Source organism: Anabas testudineus, chromosome 8 (genome assembly GCF_900324465.2).
Source record: "Anabas testudineus chromosome 8, fAnaTes1.2, whole genome shotgun sequence".
Lineage (NCBI taxonomy): Eukaryota > Metazoa > Chordata > Actinopteri > Anabantiformes > Anabantidae > Anabas > Anabas testudineus.
Genome location: NC_046617.1, coordinates 16,430,958 through 16,448,763, shown reverse-complemented (window position 1 = coordinate 16,448,763; position 17,806 = coordinate 16,430,958). Strand labels below are relative to the sequence as shown.

At 36.6% G+C, this 17,806-nt stretch overlaps 4 gene segments (V, D, J or C); all 4 read left to right on the top strand.

The window, feature by feature from the left end:
- Positions 1 to 5,512: 5,512 nt before the first annotated feature.
- LOC113151949 lies at positions 5,513 to 5,963 on the top strand (the record flags this gene model as incomplete). The annotated part of the segment is given in 2 exon segments: positions 5,513 to 5,579; positions 5,671 to 5,963. Coding segments are annotated over 2 exon segments (336 nt in total), but the record flags the coding sequence as incomplete, so codon positions are not given.
- A 2,325-nt stretch (positions 5,964 to 8,288) lies between these two features.
- On the top strand, positions 8,289 to 8,765 carry LOC113151149. The segment is given in 2 exon segments: positions 8,289 to 8,366; positions 8,458 to 8,765. Coding segments are annotated over 2 exon segments (351 nt in total).
- Positions 8,766 to 11,823: 3,058 nt separating this feature from the next.
- On the top strand, positions 11,824 to 12,299 carry LOC113150987. The segment is given in 2 exon segments: positions 11,824 to 11,901; positions 11,992 to 12,299. Coding segments are annotated over 2 exon segments (351 nt in total).
- Positions 12,300 to 17,271: 4,972 nt separating this feature from the next.
- On the top strand, positions 17,272 to 17,767 carry LOC113157750. The segment is given in 2 exon segments: positions 17,272 to 17,349; positions 17,445 to 17,767. Coding segments are annotated over 2 exon segments (366 nt in total).
- The last annotated feature ends 39 nt before the right edge of the window (positions 17,768 to 17,806 follow it).

The following is a 17,806-nucleotide window of genomic DNA, read 5'->3' as shown; positions in this document are numbered from 1 at the left end:
ACAGAGCAAAAACAATAGTGACAAAAACATGATTCTAAAATCACTGACACAAACAAAATGGAAGGCTTAACATGGTCTGTGGCTGATGACAACGTCAGGGTTTAACTGAAATGTACTTTTTCTATTACTACTTGTGACACAGGTTAATAATGATGGGTAAACAGCTCCAGAACAATTTTAATGTGTGGACAAGTACCAACAGTGAATTACATTAATTTCACAGATTATGAGCAGATAGTGGAAAATAATCTCATCAGGGACACAGAATATACACACAAAATATTTAGAAGAGTTTCTTAATCATTGAACTGTACAACATCATCATAAAGATTAAAATATAATATTTTTTTTTCCAGAGACTCAAAAGTGTTTTTTCTTTTTGTTTTTTTCATTTTTAGGACGATGAGGAGGAGGAGTCAATGCAAATCTCTCCTCTTTTCCATGTCTTCATGTGTGTTATTAAGACAGGACAGAGTCCAAATCACTGACAGACTTTCTGTAGACTGGACAGAGAAAAACGACTTTTACAATGATCAGAACACATTATTTAGTTGTTTTTCTTTTGGTGTATTTAAAATTCACTGGTAAGGACAATACAGTTACAATACAGAGTTTTTCTTACAAACAAATTAAGAAAATGCGGCTAACACATTTTTCTTTTTATTTTCTGTAGGTACTGAAGGTCAAACACTGACTGAGTCTGAACCAGTGGTTAAAAGACCTGGAGAATCCCACAGACTGACCTGCACATATTCAGGGTTTGGTGGTGATTACAATAACGCTTGGATCAGACAGGCTCCTGGAAAAGGACTGGAGTGGGTCGCTCACATTAGTGGTGGTGGTGGCAACATGTACTACTCTCAGTCAGTCCAGGGCCATTTTACCATCACCAGAGACAACAGCAGAGATCAGGTGTATCTGCAGATGAGCAGTCTGAAGACTGAAGACTCTGCTGTGTATTACTGTGCCAGAGACCCACACAGTAACACAAACCATCAGTTGAGCTGAACAAAAACCCCTCAGTGTCTGAACAGTTGTAACATGAATCCACCAGAGGAGGAGCCCTCAGACCATGAATGAACATTTTACTGCATGTTATGATTTGACAGATCTTAATTATTCTGTAACCATGTAACATGTTCATATATTTGTGTTAAATGACACCCTGATCATAAGGTGCCTCTGATCCACCCAACATTCAGGATCAGGAAGTTCAGAACTGATTTGACAATTGTCAGAACCTGGCTCAAAGCTGGACAAAGGAGGGGAGACTACACATGAGTAACAACTAAAAAGTGGGTTTCTTTTACATAACTAAATAGATAAACTGACACAAACACAAACCAAACAACAAAACCAAAATAAAAGCCCAGAAGACAGAGAAACTGAATGACTGCCACCAGTTTTCATACTGCAGCCAGATCAGGTGAAGTGAATTTCACTGACGACCCAACTCAGCCTCACACAGTCGAACAACTTAAGCAGTTATGAATGAAAAGCACAAAGTGTGACAGGAAGTATGCAACATGGTCAAACTGGCAAAAACTGTTTGCTCCTCCCTGTAAAACCACACTGTGTATTACTGTGCCAGATACCCACAATAACACAAACCATCAGTAGAGCTGAACAAAAACCCCTCAGTGTCTGAACAGTTGTAACATTAATCCACCAGAGGAGGAGCCCTCAGACCATGAATGAATTAAAGACAATTACATTATAGTTGATGAAACACTGGATTTATTTACAGTAAATACATTTTTTACACATTAATAAAGATTAAGTCCACAATGAAAATGTTTTACTGACATGTTGGCCTAAATTAAATTCATGTTAAGAAACATGTTTTAACATGTTCATAAAAGTGCTCTATAAATATATCTATTATTATTATTTTATCATTGAGCAGAAAAAAACTGCAAAATAATAGTTATAATTTGACAGTTGTTGATGATCCTTTAATCTTGCAACATGTTTATGTATTTGCATTAAATGACAGCCTGCTCCTAATGTCAGAAAACAGATAATTTACATAACAACAACCTTTCTCACATACACAACATACAGACACAAGTTCAACCACTAACATGATACATTTTCTTGCAGTCAAACTGATTTTAGCAGTTATGAATCAAAAGCATAAAGTGTGACAGGAAGAATCTAACATGGTCAAATTGAACGATATATGAGAGAAAATTGTTTGCTCCTCCCTGTAAAACCACAATGCAAATTTAAATTCTTAAAATATAAATATTTGTCCTCCCACTGACTGACTGTGTTCTTGTTTCATATGAACCAACTGAGTTCACATCTACAGTCACAGGATGATGGACAAACTGTCTGTTCTGCTGACAGTGCTCTGTCTGCCCTGTAAGTTGCTTCATGCTGCAGTACTTATTAAAAACAGAGACAGTACTGTTTACATATCTCTCATGTTCTAACTCACCTCTTTTTCTGGTTCTTTGTCAGGTTTGAATGGCCAGGCTCTGGAGTCCATTCCGTCCACTTCAGTGTTGAAACAAACTCAGGAAACCCTCAGTCTTTCCTGCAGAGGATCTGGATTTAGTTTCAGTAGCTATGGGATGCACTGGATAAGACAACCTGCAGGAAAAGCACTGGAGTGGTTGGGGCTTATTTACTATGATGCAAGTAAAACGTTTTATTCCAGCAGTGTTCAAGGACGTATAGAAATCACCAGAGAAAATAGCAACAGCATGGTGTATCTGAAACTGTCCAACCTAAAGCCAGAGGACTCTGTGCCAGACACACACTCATCTAATCAAGTGTGGAGGCTTCATAAAAACCTGAAACTATCTATTTTAACAGTCACCACCAGAGGGCAGCAGGAGATCTTCAAATATTGAGTTTGGTTCCATACTGAGCACCAAGTGAGAAAAACACACATGAAAACAGCAGTTGAGGTTGTGGTTTGAGACTTCCTTTATTTTGGGGTATTATCAACATATGTTTTCACCAGTAAAATATTTTGAAATAATATTCCCACATGTTTTTGAAACACTTTGAATATTTTTCTCAAATATATAATAAGGAAAGAAAACACTGACACAGCACAAAAATACATATTAAACTAAGACATATGATATGGATAAATATATTGAAGATAAGGACATAAAAAAATGTCTTGATCATTTTATCTTTGATCATTTCTAAATTGCTTTTGGTTTGATTGTTTTTGGCATCATAATTGTGATAAAATCTTCAGAAAACAGTAGGCTATGTTTTCAGCGCCTTCTTGTCTTAGTGTGATGTGTTAATTCTTAATGTAAAACAAGTCTGATCGACATCCAGAAATAATTGAACAGAACTAATATTTATCATAATCAGAATTTATCCATTAAGATTATAATGTATAGTCTTTTTATTAAAAAAAAAAAACTGGTTAAAGTAAACTGACGAGACACAATGAATGTAATATTAAACAAATTATTTCCAGAGATGTGTGAGGTGTGTCCTGTTTGAGGAGGAGTTGATGCAAATCTCTTATCTCTTCCATATCTACATATCTGTAGCAGAGTGAAGGATGGAGGCTAAATCACTGACAGATATACTGTAGACTGGACACAGACAAATGTCTATTACAATGATGAGAGCAGGTTATTTAGTTGTTTCTCTCATGGTGTCTGTTCACTTTACTGGTAAGAACAATACAGAGTGTTTTAATTATATGACAAGAACATATGGGAATGAAAAAAGATAATGTTTTCTTTTCTGTAGGTACTGAAGGTCAAACACTGACTGAATCTGAACCAGTGGTTAAAAGACCTGGAGAATCCCACAGACTGACCTGCACATATTCAGGGTTTGGTGATGACATTCATAGTTCTTGGATCAGACAGGCTCCTGGAAAAGGACTGGAGTGGGTTTCTTTCATCAGCAGTGGCAGTAGCGAAATTTACTACTCTCAGTCAGTCAAAGGCCGTTTTACCATCTCCAGAGACAACAGCAGAGATCAGGTGTATCTGCAGATGAACAGCCTGAAGACTGAAGATTCTGCTGTTTATTACTGTGCAAGATACCCACAGTAACACAAACCATCAGTAGAGCTGAACAAAAACCCCACAGTTGTAACATGAATCCACCAGAGGAGGAGCCCTCAGACCATAAATGAATTAAAGACAATTACATTATAGTTGATGAAACACTGGATTTATTTACAGCAAATACATCCTCTACACATTAATAAAGATGAAGTCCACAATGAAAATGTTTGACTGACATGTTGGCCTAAATGAAATTCATATTAAGAAACATGTTTTAACATGTTTATAAAAGTGCTCTATAAATATATGTTTTATCATTATTTTATCATTGAAAAAAATATCTTTAAATATAATATGATATTAGAAAAGAGGTTGATGTGTCTCAAAGAAATCTGAAATAGATTTTACATTCTACTGCAAAATAATAGTTATAATTTGACAGTTTTTTATTTGTATTAAATGACAGCCTGCTCTTAATGTCAGATAACAGATTTTTTATCCATTTACATAACAACATCAACCTTTCTCACATACACAACATACAGACACAAGTTCAACCACTAACATGATACATTTTCTTGCAGTTAAACTGATTTTAGCAGTTATGAATCAAAAGCATAAAGTGTGACAGGAAGAATCTAACATGGTCAAACTGAACGATATATGAGAGTAAACTGTTTGCCCCTCCCTGTAAAACCACAATGCAAATCCAGACTCTTAAGATATATATGTTTGTCCTCCCACTGACTGTGTTCTTTTTTCATATGAACCAACTGAGTTCACATCTTCAGTCATAGGATGATGGAAATAACACATTTTAAATATATTAAACTAAGACACTGGATTGATTTGATCTTGAGTCTGTCAATTAGTAAAATCATTTTCAAAATAAGGGCATAAAGAAGTACACAGACCGTCTCCAATTTTTTTTTTTATCATCTAAATGAAAATGATTGTGTTTGATTGTTTCAAACATCAGTGTGAGAACATTTTAAGATTACAGTGGACTATGTACATCTGCATGTAAAATAAAAAAAAAAATTCACAACAGACTTATTACACAGTTCTTAAACATCCTACCAACAACAACCAGCAAGCCGCAATGATAAACCTGCATTAGTGTGGGGATGTCCAGCAAACCAGTTCGGTCAAAATCTGATTAAAGCAATAGATAAGATTGTGTAAATGTTGTTTTAATCACTTCATGTGACAAAACAAACAAAAAATAAATATTACATTTACATACAAAAGAAAAGTGGTGATGTTTATTATAATGTTAGTTTTACACATTTCTATTATAACCTTAATCATCAGTCAGACATATTAAACCTATATAAAGTGTGTAGCAAGATCCAGGAAACTTCTCATTCAGTTGACACAAGTGTGATTTAGTAATAGAATTAAATGTAATTCTGAAGTTCATCATTGTCCATCTCTATGCAAAGTGAACTTCCTCCCAGTCTGCTATAAAGACTTGATGTGATGTTAGTTAGAGCAGAAGAAGAGAAGTTCCCATCAGATCACCTTCAATACCAACCATGTTCTCTGTAGCTCTGCTGCTGCTGCTGGCTGCTGGATCCTGTGAGTGTCACTGAGACAGAGACACTGACAGTATGATCACAGTACACTGACTGTTCACTGTTATTACACTGATCCATGTTTTCTTCTACAGGTGTGAAGTGTGAACAGCTGACACAGCCAGCCTCTGTGACTGTGCAGCCAGGTCAACGTCTGACCATCACCTGTCAAGTCTCTTATTCTGTGAACAGCTACTACACAGCTTGGATCAGACAGCCTGCAGGAAAAGAACTGGAGTGGATTGGAGATGCACAAGATGAATCCACCGCAGATATCAAAGATTCACTGAAGAACAAGCTCAGTACAGATTTAGACTCTTCCAGCAACACAGTGACTCTAAATGGACAGAATCTGCAGCTTGAAGACTCTGCTGTGTATTACTGTGCAAGACTCCCACAGTAACACAAACCATCAGTAGAGCTGAACAAAAACCCCTCAGTGTCTGAACAGTTGTAACATGAATCCACCAGAGGAGGAGCCCTCAGACCATGAATGTTTCTAGAGCAACTCACTGTTACAGCAAATTCCATTTTGTAAATGTTTGTTAATTATATTCTACAGTTTCTATATTTTTACAGTTTTGCATCACAGCTCATCACCCTGCTGAAACTTTACTGTATGTTTTCTGAGAGCAGTAACTGAACATCACTCTTAGAGTCTACATTAGTAAGACATGATGAAAACAGTCTACAGTTCTTACTGGATAATACATATCATAATGTTAATTAACATCATGTCTTGTGCCACTGTTAAATAGCTCATCTCCAGCTGCTGTAAATAATTACAGACAAGTCGCTCTCACTTCACACAACATGAAAGTTCTGGAGAGGATGATACTGAACAATTTGAAGACTCAGGTGGAAACATCTTTAGGCCCACTGCAGTTTGCCTGAAATAAAAAGATGCAAATCAAACTGCTGACATGAGACACTTCCTCCCCATGGTGTCCTGATGCAAATCTTCACTCTGTTGACTGTACTTCTTTCCTCCTGACTGGTCTTAGACTCTGTGGGGAGCATCAAAGGTCACATCTCCAGACTCAAGATGATGAACACACTCACTCTGTTGTTGGTTTCTCTCTGTTTGACATGTATGTTCTTTGTTGCTAGTTTATATTCAAACAGAAAACAACTGATAGAGCAGTCATGTCAAAAACGTCTCAGATGGTCTCCTCATTATGTCCTTTTTCATGTCCTCAGGTTGTACAGGTCAGAGTATGGAGTCCATTCCTTCTACTTCAGTAGTGAAAAATCCTGGGGAGACTCTGAGTCTCTCCTGCAGAGGATCTGGATTCACATTTACCTGCTGTGGAATGAGCTGGATAAGACAACCTGCAGGAAAAGCACTGGAATGGATAGGGGTTGGTCATATTCCTGCCAGTAGCAACGCTTATGCCAGCAGTGTGAGAGGACGTATATAAATCAGTAGAGATGACAGTAACAACATGGTTCATCTGAGACTGTCCAACCTGAAGCCAGAGGACTCTGCTGTGTATTACTGTGCTAAACACACACAGTGGTTAAAGTAAACACAGAGGCTGTACAAAAACATCCAGAATGTGTTTTCAACAAGACCTTTAGGGGCAGTAAAGCACCAGAAATATGATTCTACAGTCACTGAGACAAATATGAAGGTAGACTTAACATGGTCTGTGGCTGATGTTTTTCTTTCTACTATGTGTCACATGGTTAATAAATGTTGGTAAATGGCTCCAGAATAATTTGAATGTATGGACAAATACCGCTGGTAAATTATATTGAGTTGACAGATGTTCTGTCTCATGAGCAGATAGTGGAAATAAATCTTATCAGAGACAAACGTAAAATATTTTGAAGAATTTATTACTCATTGAACATAATAAATCAAAAGTGTCCATGATGGTCAACATATTCCTCTGAATCCAGAGAACACTCCAGGACGGAGCTGGCCTTTCTTATCAGTTTGTCCTATTTGTTCTTGTCTATTGCTGTGATGTTACTGCTCAAGCAGTCCACAGCCTAGATAATGGCCAGTGCCGTACCAAAACTCAGCACCTTGAACCAATTAAAAAAAAAGCACAACCTCAATAAAACAAACTGTATTCAACAGTTTTTGTGCTCATGTAATCAAGATAACATTGTAAAATATTCTTGTGATTTAGGATAATGTTAAAATTCCTGCTCTCTAAATAGAAAACTATATAAATGTCTGATGAGAACCACAGTATGACTGACATGACACAGGATTTAGATTAGAGTTGTTTTACATATCATATATCACATCTCTTGAAACAGAAACACTTTTGATAGCACTTTGCTTTGACATTTTTTTCTTTTTGACTTAGATTTTGTTTCTTTCCTTGTTCCTCACTTGTGAGTTGCTTTGGATTAAAGTGTCTGCTAAATGACTAAATGTAACTGTAAATGTAAACATATAAGACAAATATATATTTTGTTTTATGTTTACCATCAATGTATAAGAGCGTTGGATATTTAAATTATTATTTTTACATTTGGAGGTGTATGGTGTGTATGTATTTACCATGCTTTGGGATTAGTTTTACTTTCCCTGGCCTTTAAAGGTGTCTTGTATAAAAATATTATGTTCGTAAAAAAAAATTGTTGACACAATAACTTGTGACTCATTTTAATGTCAGTGTCCATCTCTATGCAAAGTGAACTTCCTCCCAGTCTGCTATAAAGACTTGATGTGATGTTAGTTAGAGCAGAAGAAGAGAAGCTCCCATCAGATCACCTTCAATACCAACCATGTTCTCTGTAGCTCTGCTGCTGCTGCTGGCTGCTGGATCCTGTGAGTGTCACTGAGACAGAGACACTGACAGTATGATCACAGTACACTGACTGTTCACTGTTATTACACTGATCCATGTTTTATTCTACAGGTGTGAAGTGTGAACAGCTGACACAGCCAGCCTCTGGGACTGTGCAGCCAGGTCAACGTCTGACCATCAGCTGTCAGGTCTCTTATTCAGTGAGCAGCTACTACACAGATTGGATCAGACAGCCTGCACGGAAAGGACTGGAGTGGATTGGGATGGCAGCTGCTGGATCTACAACATACTACAAAGATTCACTGAAGAACAAGTTCAGTATTGATTTAGACTCTTCCAGCAACACAGTGACTCTAAATGGACAGAATCTGCAGCCTGAAGACTCTGCTGTGTATTACTGCGCCAAAGACCCACAGTAACACAAACCATCAGTAGAGCTGAACAAAAACCCCTCAGTGTCTGAACAGTTGTAACATGAATCCACCAGAGGAGGAGCCCTCAGACCATAAATGATTTTAAGATCCTCTCACTGAGTATTTACATACTGTACATGTCAATGAAATTGTGGAAATAAAACAAAGTGGGTTCCAATGGGAATAAAACATTTTATATTTGTGTTACTGCAGTAGCTGAAGTGAATATGACATTTTATATTTTAAACCAATGACTTTAGAAAATGGTTTTATTTTGGTTCATTACTGTGTGTGTGTGTGTGGATATGTACACAAACCACAACAAGTGCATGTAGTGGACATATTGATAATATTTCCTAATGTAATAGCTAATGAAGTGTTTAATGATGGTAGTAAGTGCATACACCATTTTGTTTGGGGGTTGGAGTCTGTCAGATGTTTTACATGTAAGGGTTTTGGTTTTAAAAGACCCAATTGTAATGTCAGACACAAGCTGGGATCATGACTTTATATTAATACATTTCAAAAACATACTTACACTAGTTTTAAACATCATGGTTTCACAGCACAAACTAAATTTTTTCAACAATTTTTGAATTAAATTTGAATCAGACTTGAACAACTTCTCTCATTGTAATACAGAATGATTTTAGTTTAACACACAGTTTATAAAATGGTCAAGTCCAACTTAGTTTTGTTCTCTGTGTGAGGAGGAGTTAATGCAAAACTCTGATGTCTTCCACCTCCACTTATCTGTGTACAGAGTGGACGACAGAGATCAGTGGACACACACTTCAACATGATGGACTACAGGACAGGACTGCTGCTTATTACTCTCTGCTGGGCAGGTGAAGATGTTCACAGATGTGATTTTTACATAGTTTTTATTTTATCACCAGCATGTTTCACCTGATTATTCTTTTATTGTCTTGACAGATGTTGATGGTCAGACTCTGACAGAATCTGAACCTGTTGTTAAAAGACCTGGAGAATCCCACAGACTGACCTGTACATATTCAGGGTTTGATGGTGATTATACTAACCATTGGATCAGACATGCTGCTGGAAAAAGACTGGAGTGGGTCGCTACTATCTCTGCTAGTAGTAGCAGCATCTCCTACTCTTAGCCAGTCAAAGGCTGTTTTACCATCTCTAGAGACAACAGCAGAAAGCAGGTGTATCTGCAGATGAGCAGTGTGACAACTGAAGATTCTGCTGTTTATTATTGTACACGATACCCACAGTGACACATGAGGAAACGACACTGCACAAAAACTCAGCTCATCAGATATTGACCTGTACAGACATTAGCACAGGTATTAGCAAAATCAGAAGCTAATATGTGGATTTCATATTGATCTGTTGCAATATGTAAGACAATTTGAAGGAAAATAACTGGAACAGATGGACTTGTTTATAATGATGCAAGTGGAACAGCTTTATCCAGCAGTGTTGAAGGACTAATAGAAATCACCAGAGATAATAGCAACACCATGGTGTATCTGAGACTGTCCAACCTAAAGCCAGAGGACTCTGCTGTGTATTACTGTCTCAAACACACACACTGGTAAAAATTATAGTAAAGTAAAATTAAAATACAAAAACAAAAACTTTAAATAAACAGTTTTTACAAGAGCTTACAGGGGGCAGTAGGAGATGTGAAATGATGATAAATACATTGAAGCAAACAATGCAATAACCAACTGATGTAGCAACTTATGACAACAGATTTCACAAAGACTTTAGAAGAAAACATTAAAGTACACAGATGTAGTGGTTGATAATAATATTTAATAAATTGATAATAATAAATAGTAATAAAAAAGGTAACTTAATGAACAGAAGTGAAGCATTAATAAACATTTATTGCTGCAAGAGCTACTTCTCAACATAAATATACTTAATAACACAGAATAAATCTATGAACCAAAACTGAAGTACTACAAATTAAGACCATAAATATGTTTTCATTTGAAATTGAAATATAATTATAATCAAGTATATTTCCACTAATATTTGAGGTATGTTATTTTTCACTCTTTGTAGAGGAGGAGTCGATGCAAATCTCTCCTCTTTTCTATGTCTTCATATGTGTTATAGAGACAGGACAGAGTCCAAATCACTGACAGACTTTCTGTAGACTGGACAGAGAAAAACGACTATTACAATGATCAGAACAGATTATTTAGTTGTTTTTCTTTTGCTGTATATTAAATTCACTGGTAAGGACAATACAGAGTTTTGATATTTATGGTGCTTGGATCAGACAGGCTCCTGGAAAAGGACTGGAGTGGGTTGCTTACATTAACAGTGGTGGTGGCAACATCTACTACTCTCAGTCAGTCAAAGGCCGTTTTACCATCACCAGAGACAACAGCAGAGATCAGGTGTATCTGCAGATGAGCAGCCTGAAGACTGAAGATTCTGCTGTTTATTACTGTGCTCGAGAGTCACAGTGACACAAGAGGAAGTAACACTGTACAAAAACTCAGCACATTGAACCAAGTAAAAAGAAAAAGCTTACTGCATTTAATATTCACAAAACAGTAACAAAACCTAATTAAAACTAATTGTAATAAATCGTTTTCTGTCCACATAGTGTTCTTCCATGTAATTTTTTAAAATATTGTTGAGATGTTGGATAACGTTAAAGTTCCTTTTATCTGAAGAGTAAACAGAAAACTATATAAATTATGGATGAGAACCACAGTATGATTAACATGACAGATGAATTGAATTAGATTTGTTTTACATATAATCTTTTTGACATATCCATATTTTGTTATATATTTAACATCAATGTGTGACATTGTGTGTTTATAATATTTTTTTGCATATGCTTTATTTAACTTTCTATCTTAAGGATCAATGTAAATAGTTCATCCTTAGGTGTATAAGACGTTCATTATGTTCATTCAAATAGATGGTCTTTTTTTGAAAGAAAAATTATTGTTGACACAATAACTTGTGACTCATTTTCATGTCAATGTTCTTCTCCATGCAAAGTGAACTTCCTCCCAGTCTGCTATAAAGACTTGATGTGATGTTAGTTAGAGCAGAAGAAGAGAAGCTCCCATCAGATCACCTTCAATACCAACCATGTTCTCTGTAGCTCTGCTGCTGCTGCTGGCTGCTGGATCCTGTGAGTGTCACTGAGACAGAGACACTGACAGTATGATCACAGTACACTGACTGTTCACTGTTATTACACTGATCCATGTTTGTTCTACAGGTGTGAAGTGTGAACAGCTGACACAGCCAGCCTCTGTGACTGTGCAGCCAGGTCAACGTCTGACCATCACCTGTCAGGTCTCTTATTCTGTGAGCAGCCACTGGACAGGTTGGATCAGACAGCCTGCAGGGAAAGGACTGGAGTGGATTGGATATGCACTTGCTGGATCCACCGCATACTACAAAGATTCACTGAAGAACAAGTTCAGTATTGCCTTCGACTCTTCCAGCAACACAGTGACTCTAAATGGACAGAATCTGCAGCCTGAAGACTCTGCTGTGTATTACTGTGCCAGAGAGTCACAGTAACACAAACCATCAGTAGAGCTGAACAAAAACCCCTCAGTGTCTGAACAGTTGTAACATGAATCCACCAGAGGAGGAGCCCTCAGACCACTAAACAGTTCATCATCAAACCACTGAGAACATTTTTACATAAACTGTGGCTCTGAATATGTAAAAGTAATGTGAAAATTGTTACAAAAAAATATAGGTTTTGTTTCGTTACTTACCTATTTACTTTACTTTTAGGCAAAATAAAATGGCCACATATTAAACAAATGGAAACAAAGTTATGCAAAAATGTCAAATGTCAACACAAATTCAACCAAATAGTTTCTTGGATTTATTTTATTTGTAAATTGAATAAATGTTTTTAAAACATTCCCAAAATTGTTATGTCCACACATCAGTATCTGTATAGTTTCAGTGAAGTTATTAAGATTATTTTCACTTGGAGAAAAAAGTTTTCATTTACTGTAGATCTACATGTGTATTAATGTAATTTGTTTAATTTGACCCATAATTGCTTGTCATCCTATTTTTCTCCACATTTCTACCACGTTTAATGAAGTAAACCATTGATTCACATGTATCACAAGTCTTTATTTGATTGTAGCATTTATCAACATATTACAGTTAATAAACAGGATTTTTAACATAACAGATCCAGGTTCTCTTCCTCTGTATCCTGTGAGGAGGAGTCAATGCAAAACCCAGATGTCTCCAGCTTCTACTTATCTGTCTGCAGAGAGGACGACAGAGAACAGTGGACACACAGTGTAATATGATGGAGTACAGGACAGGACTGCTGCTTTTAGCTCTCTGCTGGGCAGGTGAAAATATTCACAGAGCTGAATTTGACATTGTTTTGATTTTGTAACCAGCCTGATGCACTTTATTATGTTTTCTTATTGTTTTAACAGGAGTTAACTGTCAAACTTTGACAAAATCTGAACCTGTTGTTAAAAGACCTGAAGAAACCCACAGACTGACTTGTACAACTTCTGGATTCACACTGAGCAGCTATCCTATGGACTGGGTCAGACAGGCTCCTGGTAAAGGACTGGAGTGGATCGCTTTTATACACACAGGCAGTACTCCTATCTATTACTCCCAGTCAGTCAAGGGTCGATTCACCATCTCCAGAGACGACTCCAACAATAAAATCTATCTACAGATGAACAATCTGAAGACTGAGGACACAGCAGTGTATTACTGTGTCCGACATGACACAGTGAGAGACAGTAACAGGAGGGTCATACAAAAACTACTTCCTCTATTTACAAAAAACTACTGGTGACATTAATTTATAATCCAAACCCACTCTATTTCTATCCTCACCGTGAAGAGGTGTCAATGCAAAACGTTATCTTTGACCTGTCTGCAGAGAGGATGACTGACTACAGTGGACAAACAGTTTAACATGAAGGAATATAGAGGTTGTTTCACCTTTCACGACCTTGATCCATTTCATTTCTCACGTTTTTTAAGAAATGCAAAAATGAATTATAAACAATGGAATGAATATGGAAATGAGGCTGGACAGTGTAGTGGTAACATCACCTCCTTATGCTTATTTTTCCTTTGCCTTGCACTTTGTATCTCACTTGTAAGTCGCTTTGGATAAGAGCAACTGCCAAATGACTAAATGTAAATAAAATATGAAGAATATACTGTAACATAAATCATCATGACATATGTTAAGACTTGTTATGTCAACACTAATAAAAGTAAATTGTAAATGCTCCAACTACCAAAGTTTTTAACAACCTACAGACTGGAGTTGATGTTATGTTGGTTAATGGTTGGTTTACATGGTTTCTCTCCAGCTACAGCTACAAATGAGACAATTGAAAGTCTTTTGTGCAAATCTGAAAAACAACCAGAGAAAAAAAAGTTTTCATGTTAGTTAGTGCATCATGTTCTACATCTTTTTGAAGCAAATAATAATAAAAATAATGAATGAATGAACATATTAAACTTTCTTTAAATGACTAAATACATTCTGTGTAAAGTTGAGTGTATTTTAATGATTAATTAATGCTCATGTGGAAAATAATTTCAAAAATTAATAATGATTTGAAATGTCTGCATGTACAATATGGATAAACACAGATAGATTATAAGTACAGTTGTTGAAAGTTACAGTTTTTCACATACAATGTTCTAACTGCAGCTGACTATGTAATGAATTTAAATATTATGTATATGCTCACTCTGCATACGAAACTCCATATGAGTATTCATGTGTCTGATTCTATGCAATCTCAATGACGTGTCTGGTTCCTCAGCTATAAAAATGTCACCTCAGACTGTCAGTGGAGTTCACAGCACATCAGTTTCACCATAAACCATGTTCTCTGTAGCTCTGCTGCTGCTGCTGGCTGCTGGATCCTGTGAGTGTCACTGAGACAGAGACACTGACAGTATGGTCACAGTACACTGACTGTTCACTGTTATTACACTGATCCATGTTTTCTTCTACAGGTGTGAAGTGTGAACAGCTGACACAGCCAGCCTCTGTGACTGTGCAGCCAGGTCAACGTCTGACCATCAGCTGTCAGGTCTCTTATTCTATGAGTGACTCCTACACAGCTTGGATCAGACAGCCTGCAGGGAAAGGACTGGAGTGGATTGGGATGAAATTTACTGGAGCTTCATTCTACAAAGATTCACTGAAGAACAAGTTCAGTATTGATTTAGACTCTTCCAGCAACACAGCGACTCTAAATGGACAGAATCTGCAGCCTGAAGACTCTGCTGTGTATTACTGTGCCAGAGACCAACACAGTAACACAAACCATCAGTAGAGCTGAACAAAAACCCCTCAGTGTCTAAACACTTAAATGAAACCACCAGAGGGCGTTACAGTCTTGACTTTTAAGAGCTCAGCATGCAAACATTTTTAGAAAGAAGCAGGATGTCTGTAAAATAAATTATCTATAAACCTTACTGTTATTTTATTATTATTGTTGTATTTATGATTCAGACCAGGTTAACTGTATTTCCCAGTGAGTTTAATGAAGATTCATTTTGTTCAATGCCCAAATTTAATACAGCATAAAATATGAACCACACCTCTTCATATAATATAGAAAAAATGTGTGTATTTACCAACAGTGGAACTCTGTGCCACTGACTGGTCTTTAACTTTGTGTGGAGCATCAGAGGCATCAGGGCATTGTGAAAAAATTACTGAGAAAAAAAAAAAAGATTTTATATTTTGTTTACAACACTGAAAATATAAGGCTGAGGTTTAATGACATCTACATTTTTATATTCATTTCCATATTTTACTATTGTTTGACATGTATTTGCAAAAACATAAGCATACAGATTTTCTTTAATTTGTTGTAAAATTGTTAACTAACTTACTTAATTACCTTAATTACAAATTTATGATTCAAGTCGATGATTCTATGATTGTTGTCTCTAATGAATCTTTTCAACTATAACTTTGATTTATGTACTTGCACAAATGTACAAAGCAAACAGTACCAAACTTTATTGTTCCAGAATATTAAATTACCTCAAGCTCTGATGTAGATTTCTATTTTATCAAGTTACATCACCACCACCACCAGGTCACTAAAGATGACATGCTAAAGTGAACTTCCCACTGTCCCATTAACTGGTCTTGTACTTTGAGTGCAGCGTTAGAGGACACATCCATTGTAAAAGCAATATATTCATGACTTGTCAAATGATGGTGAGGAAAATGAATCAATACAACATTCAAACTTATTATTATAGGTTGAATGTTTTCAAGGAGGAGGATTTAATGCAAAACTCTGAGTTCCTCCATCTCTACATATGTGTTGTAAAGTGAAGGACAGAGAAACACCACTGACTGACTGTAGGCTGACAAGTGACAAGTAGCTTTCATAATGGCCAGATCAGAATATTTAGTTGTTTTTTTGATTATGTCAGTTACCTTAGCTGGTAAGAACAATTCAATCTTTTGTTTTTTTTTTTTTTGCAAACAATTTGATATAAAGACAAAATGCATGCATCACAGTAGATAATGAGCTGTTTGAATTTCTGTAGGTACTGAAGGTCAAACACTGACTGAGTCTGAATCAGTTGTTAAAAGATCTGGAGAATCCCACAGACTGACCTGTACAGCGTCTGGATTCAACTTTGGTGACTACAGCATGCACTGGGTCAGACAGGCTCCTGCAAAAGGACCGGAGTGGGTTGCTTACATTAGTGGTAGTGGTGGCAGCACCTACTACTCTCAGTCAGTCAAAGACCGTTTTACCATCACCAGAGACAACAGCAGAGATCAGGTGAATCTGCAGATGAGCAGCCTGAAGACTGAAGATTCTGCTGTTTATTACTGTGCTCGAGAGTCACAGTGACACAAGAGGAAGTAACACTGTACAAAAACTCAGCACATTATACAAAATAAAAAAGAGAAAGCTCTCTGCATTTAATATTTACAAAACAATAACATAACCTCAATAAAACAAACTGTATTAAACAGTTTTCTGTGCACATTATGTTCTTCCATGTAACATTGTAAAATATTCTTGTGATGATTCTTTAACATGTGTAATGTTAAAGTTCCTTTTTCTGAAGAGTATACAGAAAACTATGTAAATGTCTGATGGGAAGCACAGTATGATCAACATGACAGATGAATTAGATTAGATTTGTTCTACATATAATTTATGTGACATATCAATTTTTTGGTAAATACCTAAAATCAATGTATGACATCATTGTATGTTTAAAACGTTTTTCTATATCTGCATATGCTTTGGGATTTATTTAACTTTCTACAGATGTCTTAAGGATCTATGTAAATAGGTAATGTTTAAGTGTATGAGACGTTTATTATGTTCATTCAAACACATTGTCTTTTTTTGGAAGAAATAAAAGTTGTTGACACAATAACTTGTAACTTATTTTCATGTCAATATTCTCCTCCATGCAAAGTGAACTTCCTCCCAGTCTGCTATAAAGACTTGATGTGATGTTAGTTAGAGCAGAAGAAGAGAAGCTCCCATCAGATCACCTTCAATACCAACCATGTTCTCTGTAGCTCTGCTGCTGCTGCTGGCTGCTGGATCCTGTGAGTGTCACTGCGACAGAGACACTGACAGTATGATCACAGTACACTGAGTGTTCACTGTTATTACACTGATCCATGTTTTGTTCTGTTAACAGGTGTGAAGTGTGAACAGCTGACACAGCCAGCCTCTGTGACTGTGCAGCCAGGTCAACCTCTGACCATCACCTGTCAGGTCTCTTATTCTATGAGCAGCTACTACACAGGTTGGATCAGACAGTCTGCAGGGAAAGGACTGGAGTGGATTGGGAGCAAATATACTGGAGCTTCATACTACCAAGATTCACTGAAGAACAAGTTCAGTATTGATTTAGACTCTTCCAGCAACACAGTGACTCTAAATGGACAGAATCTGCAGCCTGAAGACTCTGCTGTGTATTACTGTGCAAGAGACCAGCACAGTAACACAAACCACCAGTAGAGCTGAACAAAAACCCCTCAGTGTCTGAACAGTTGTAAC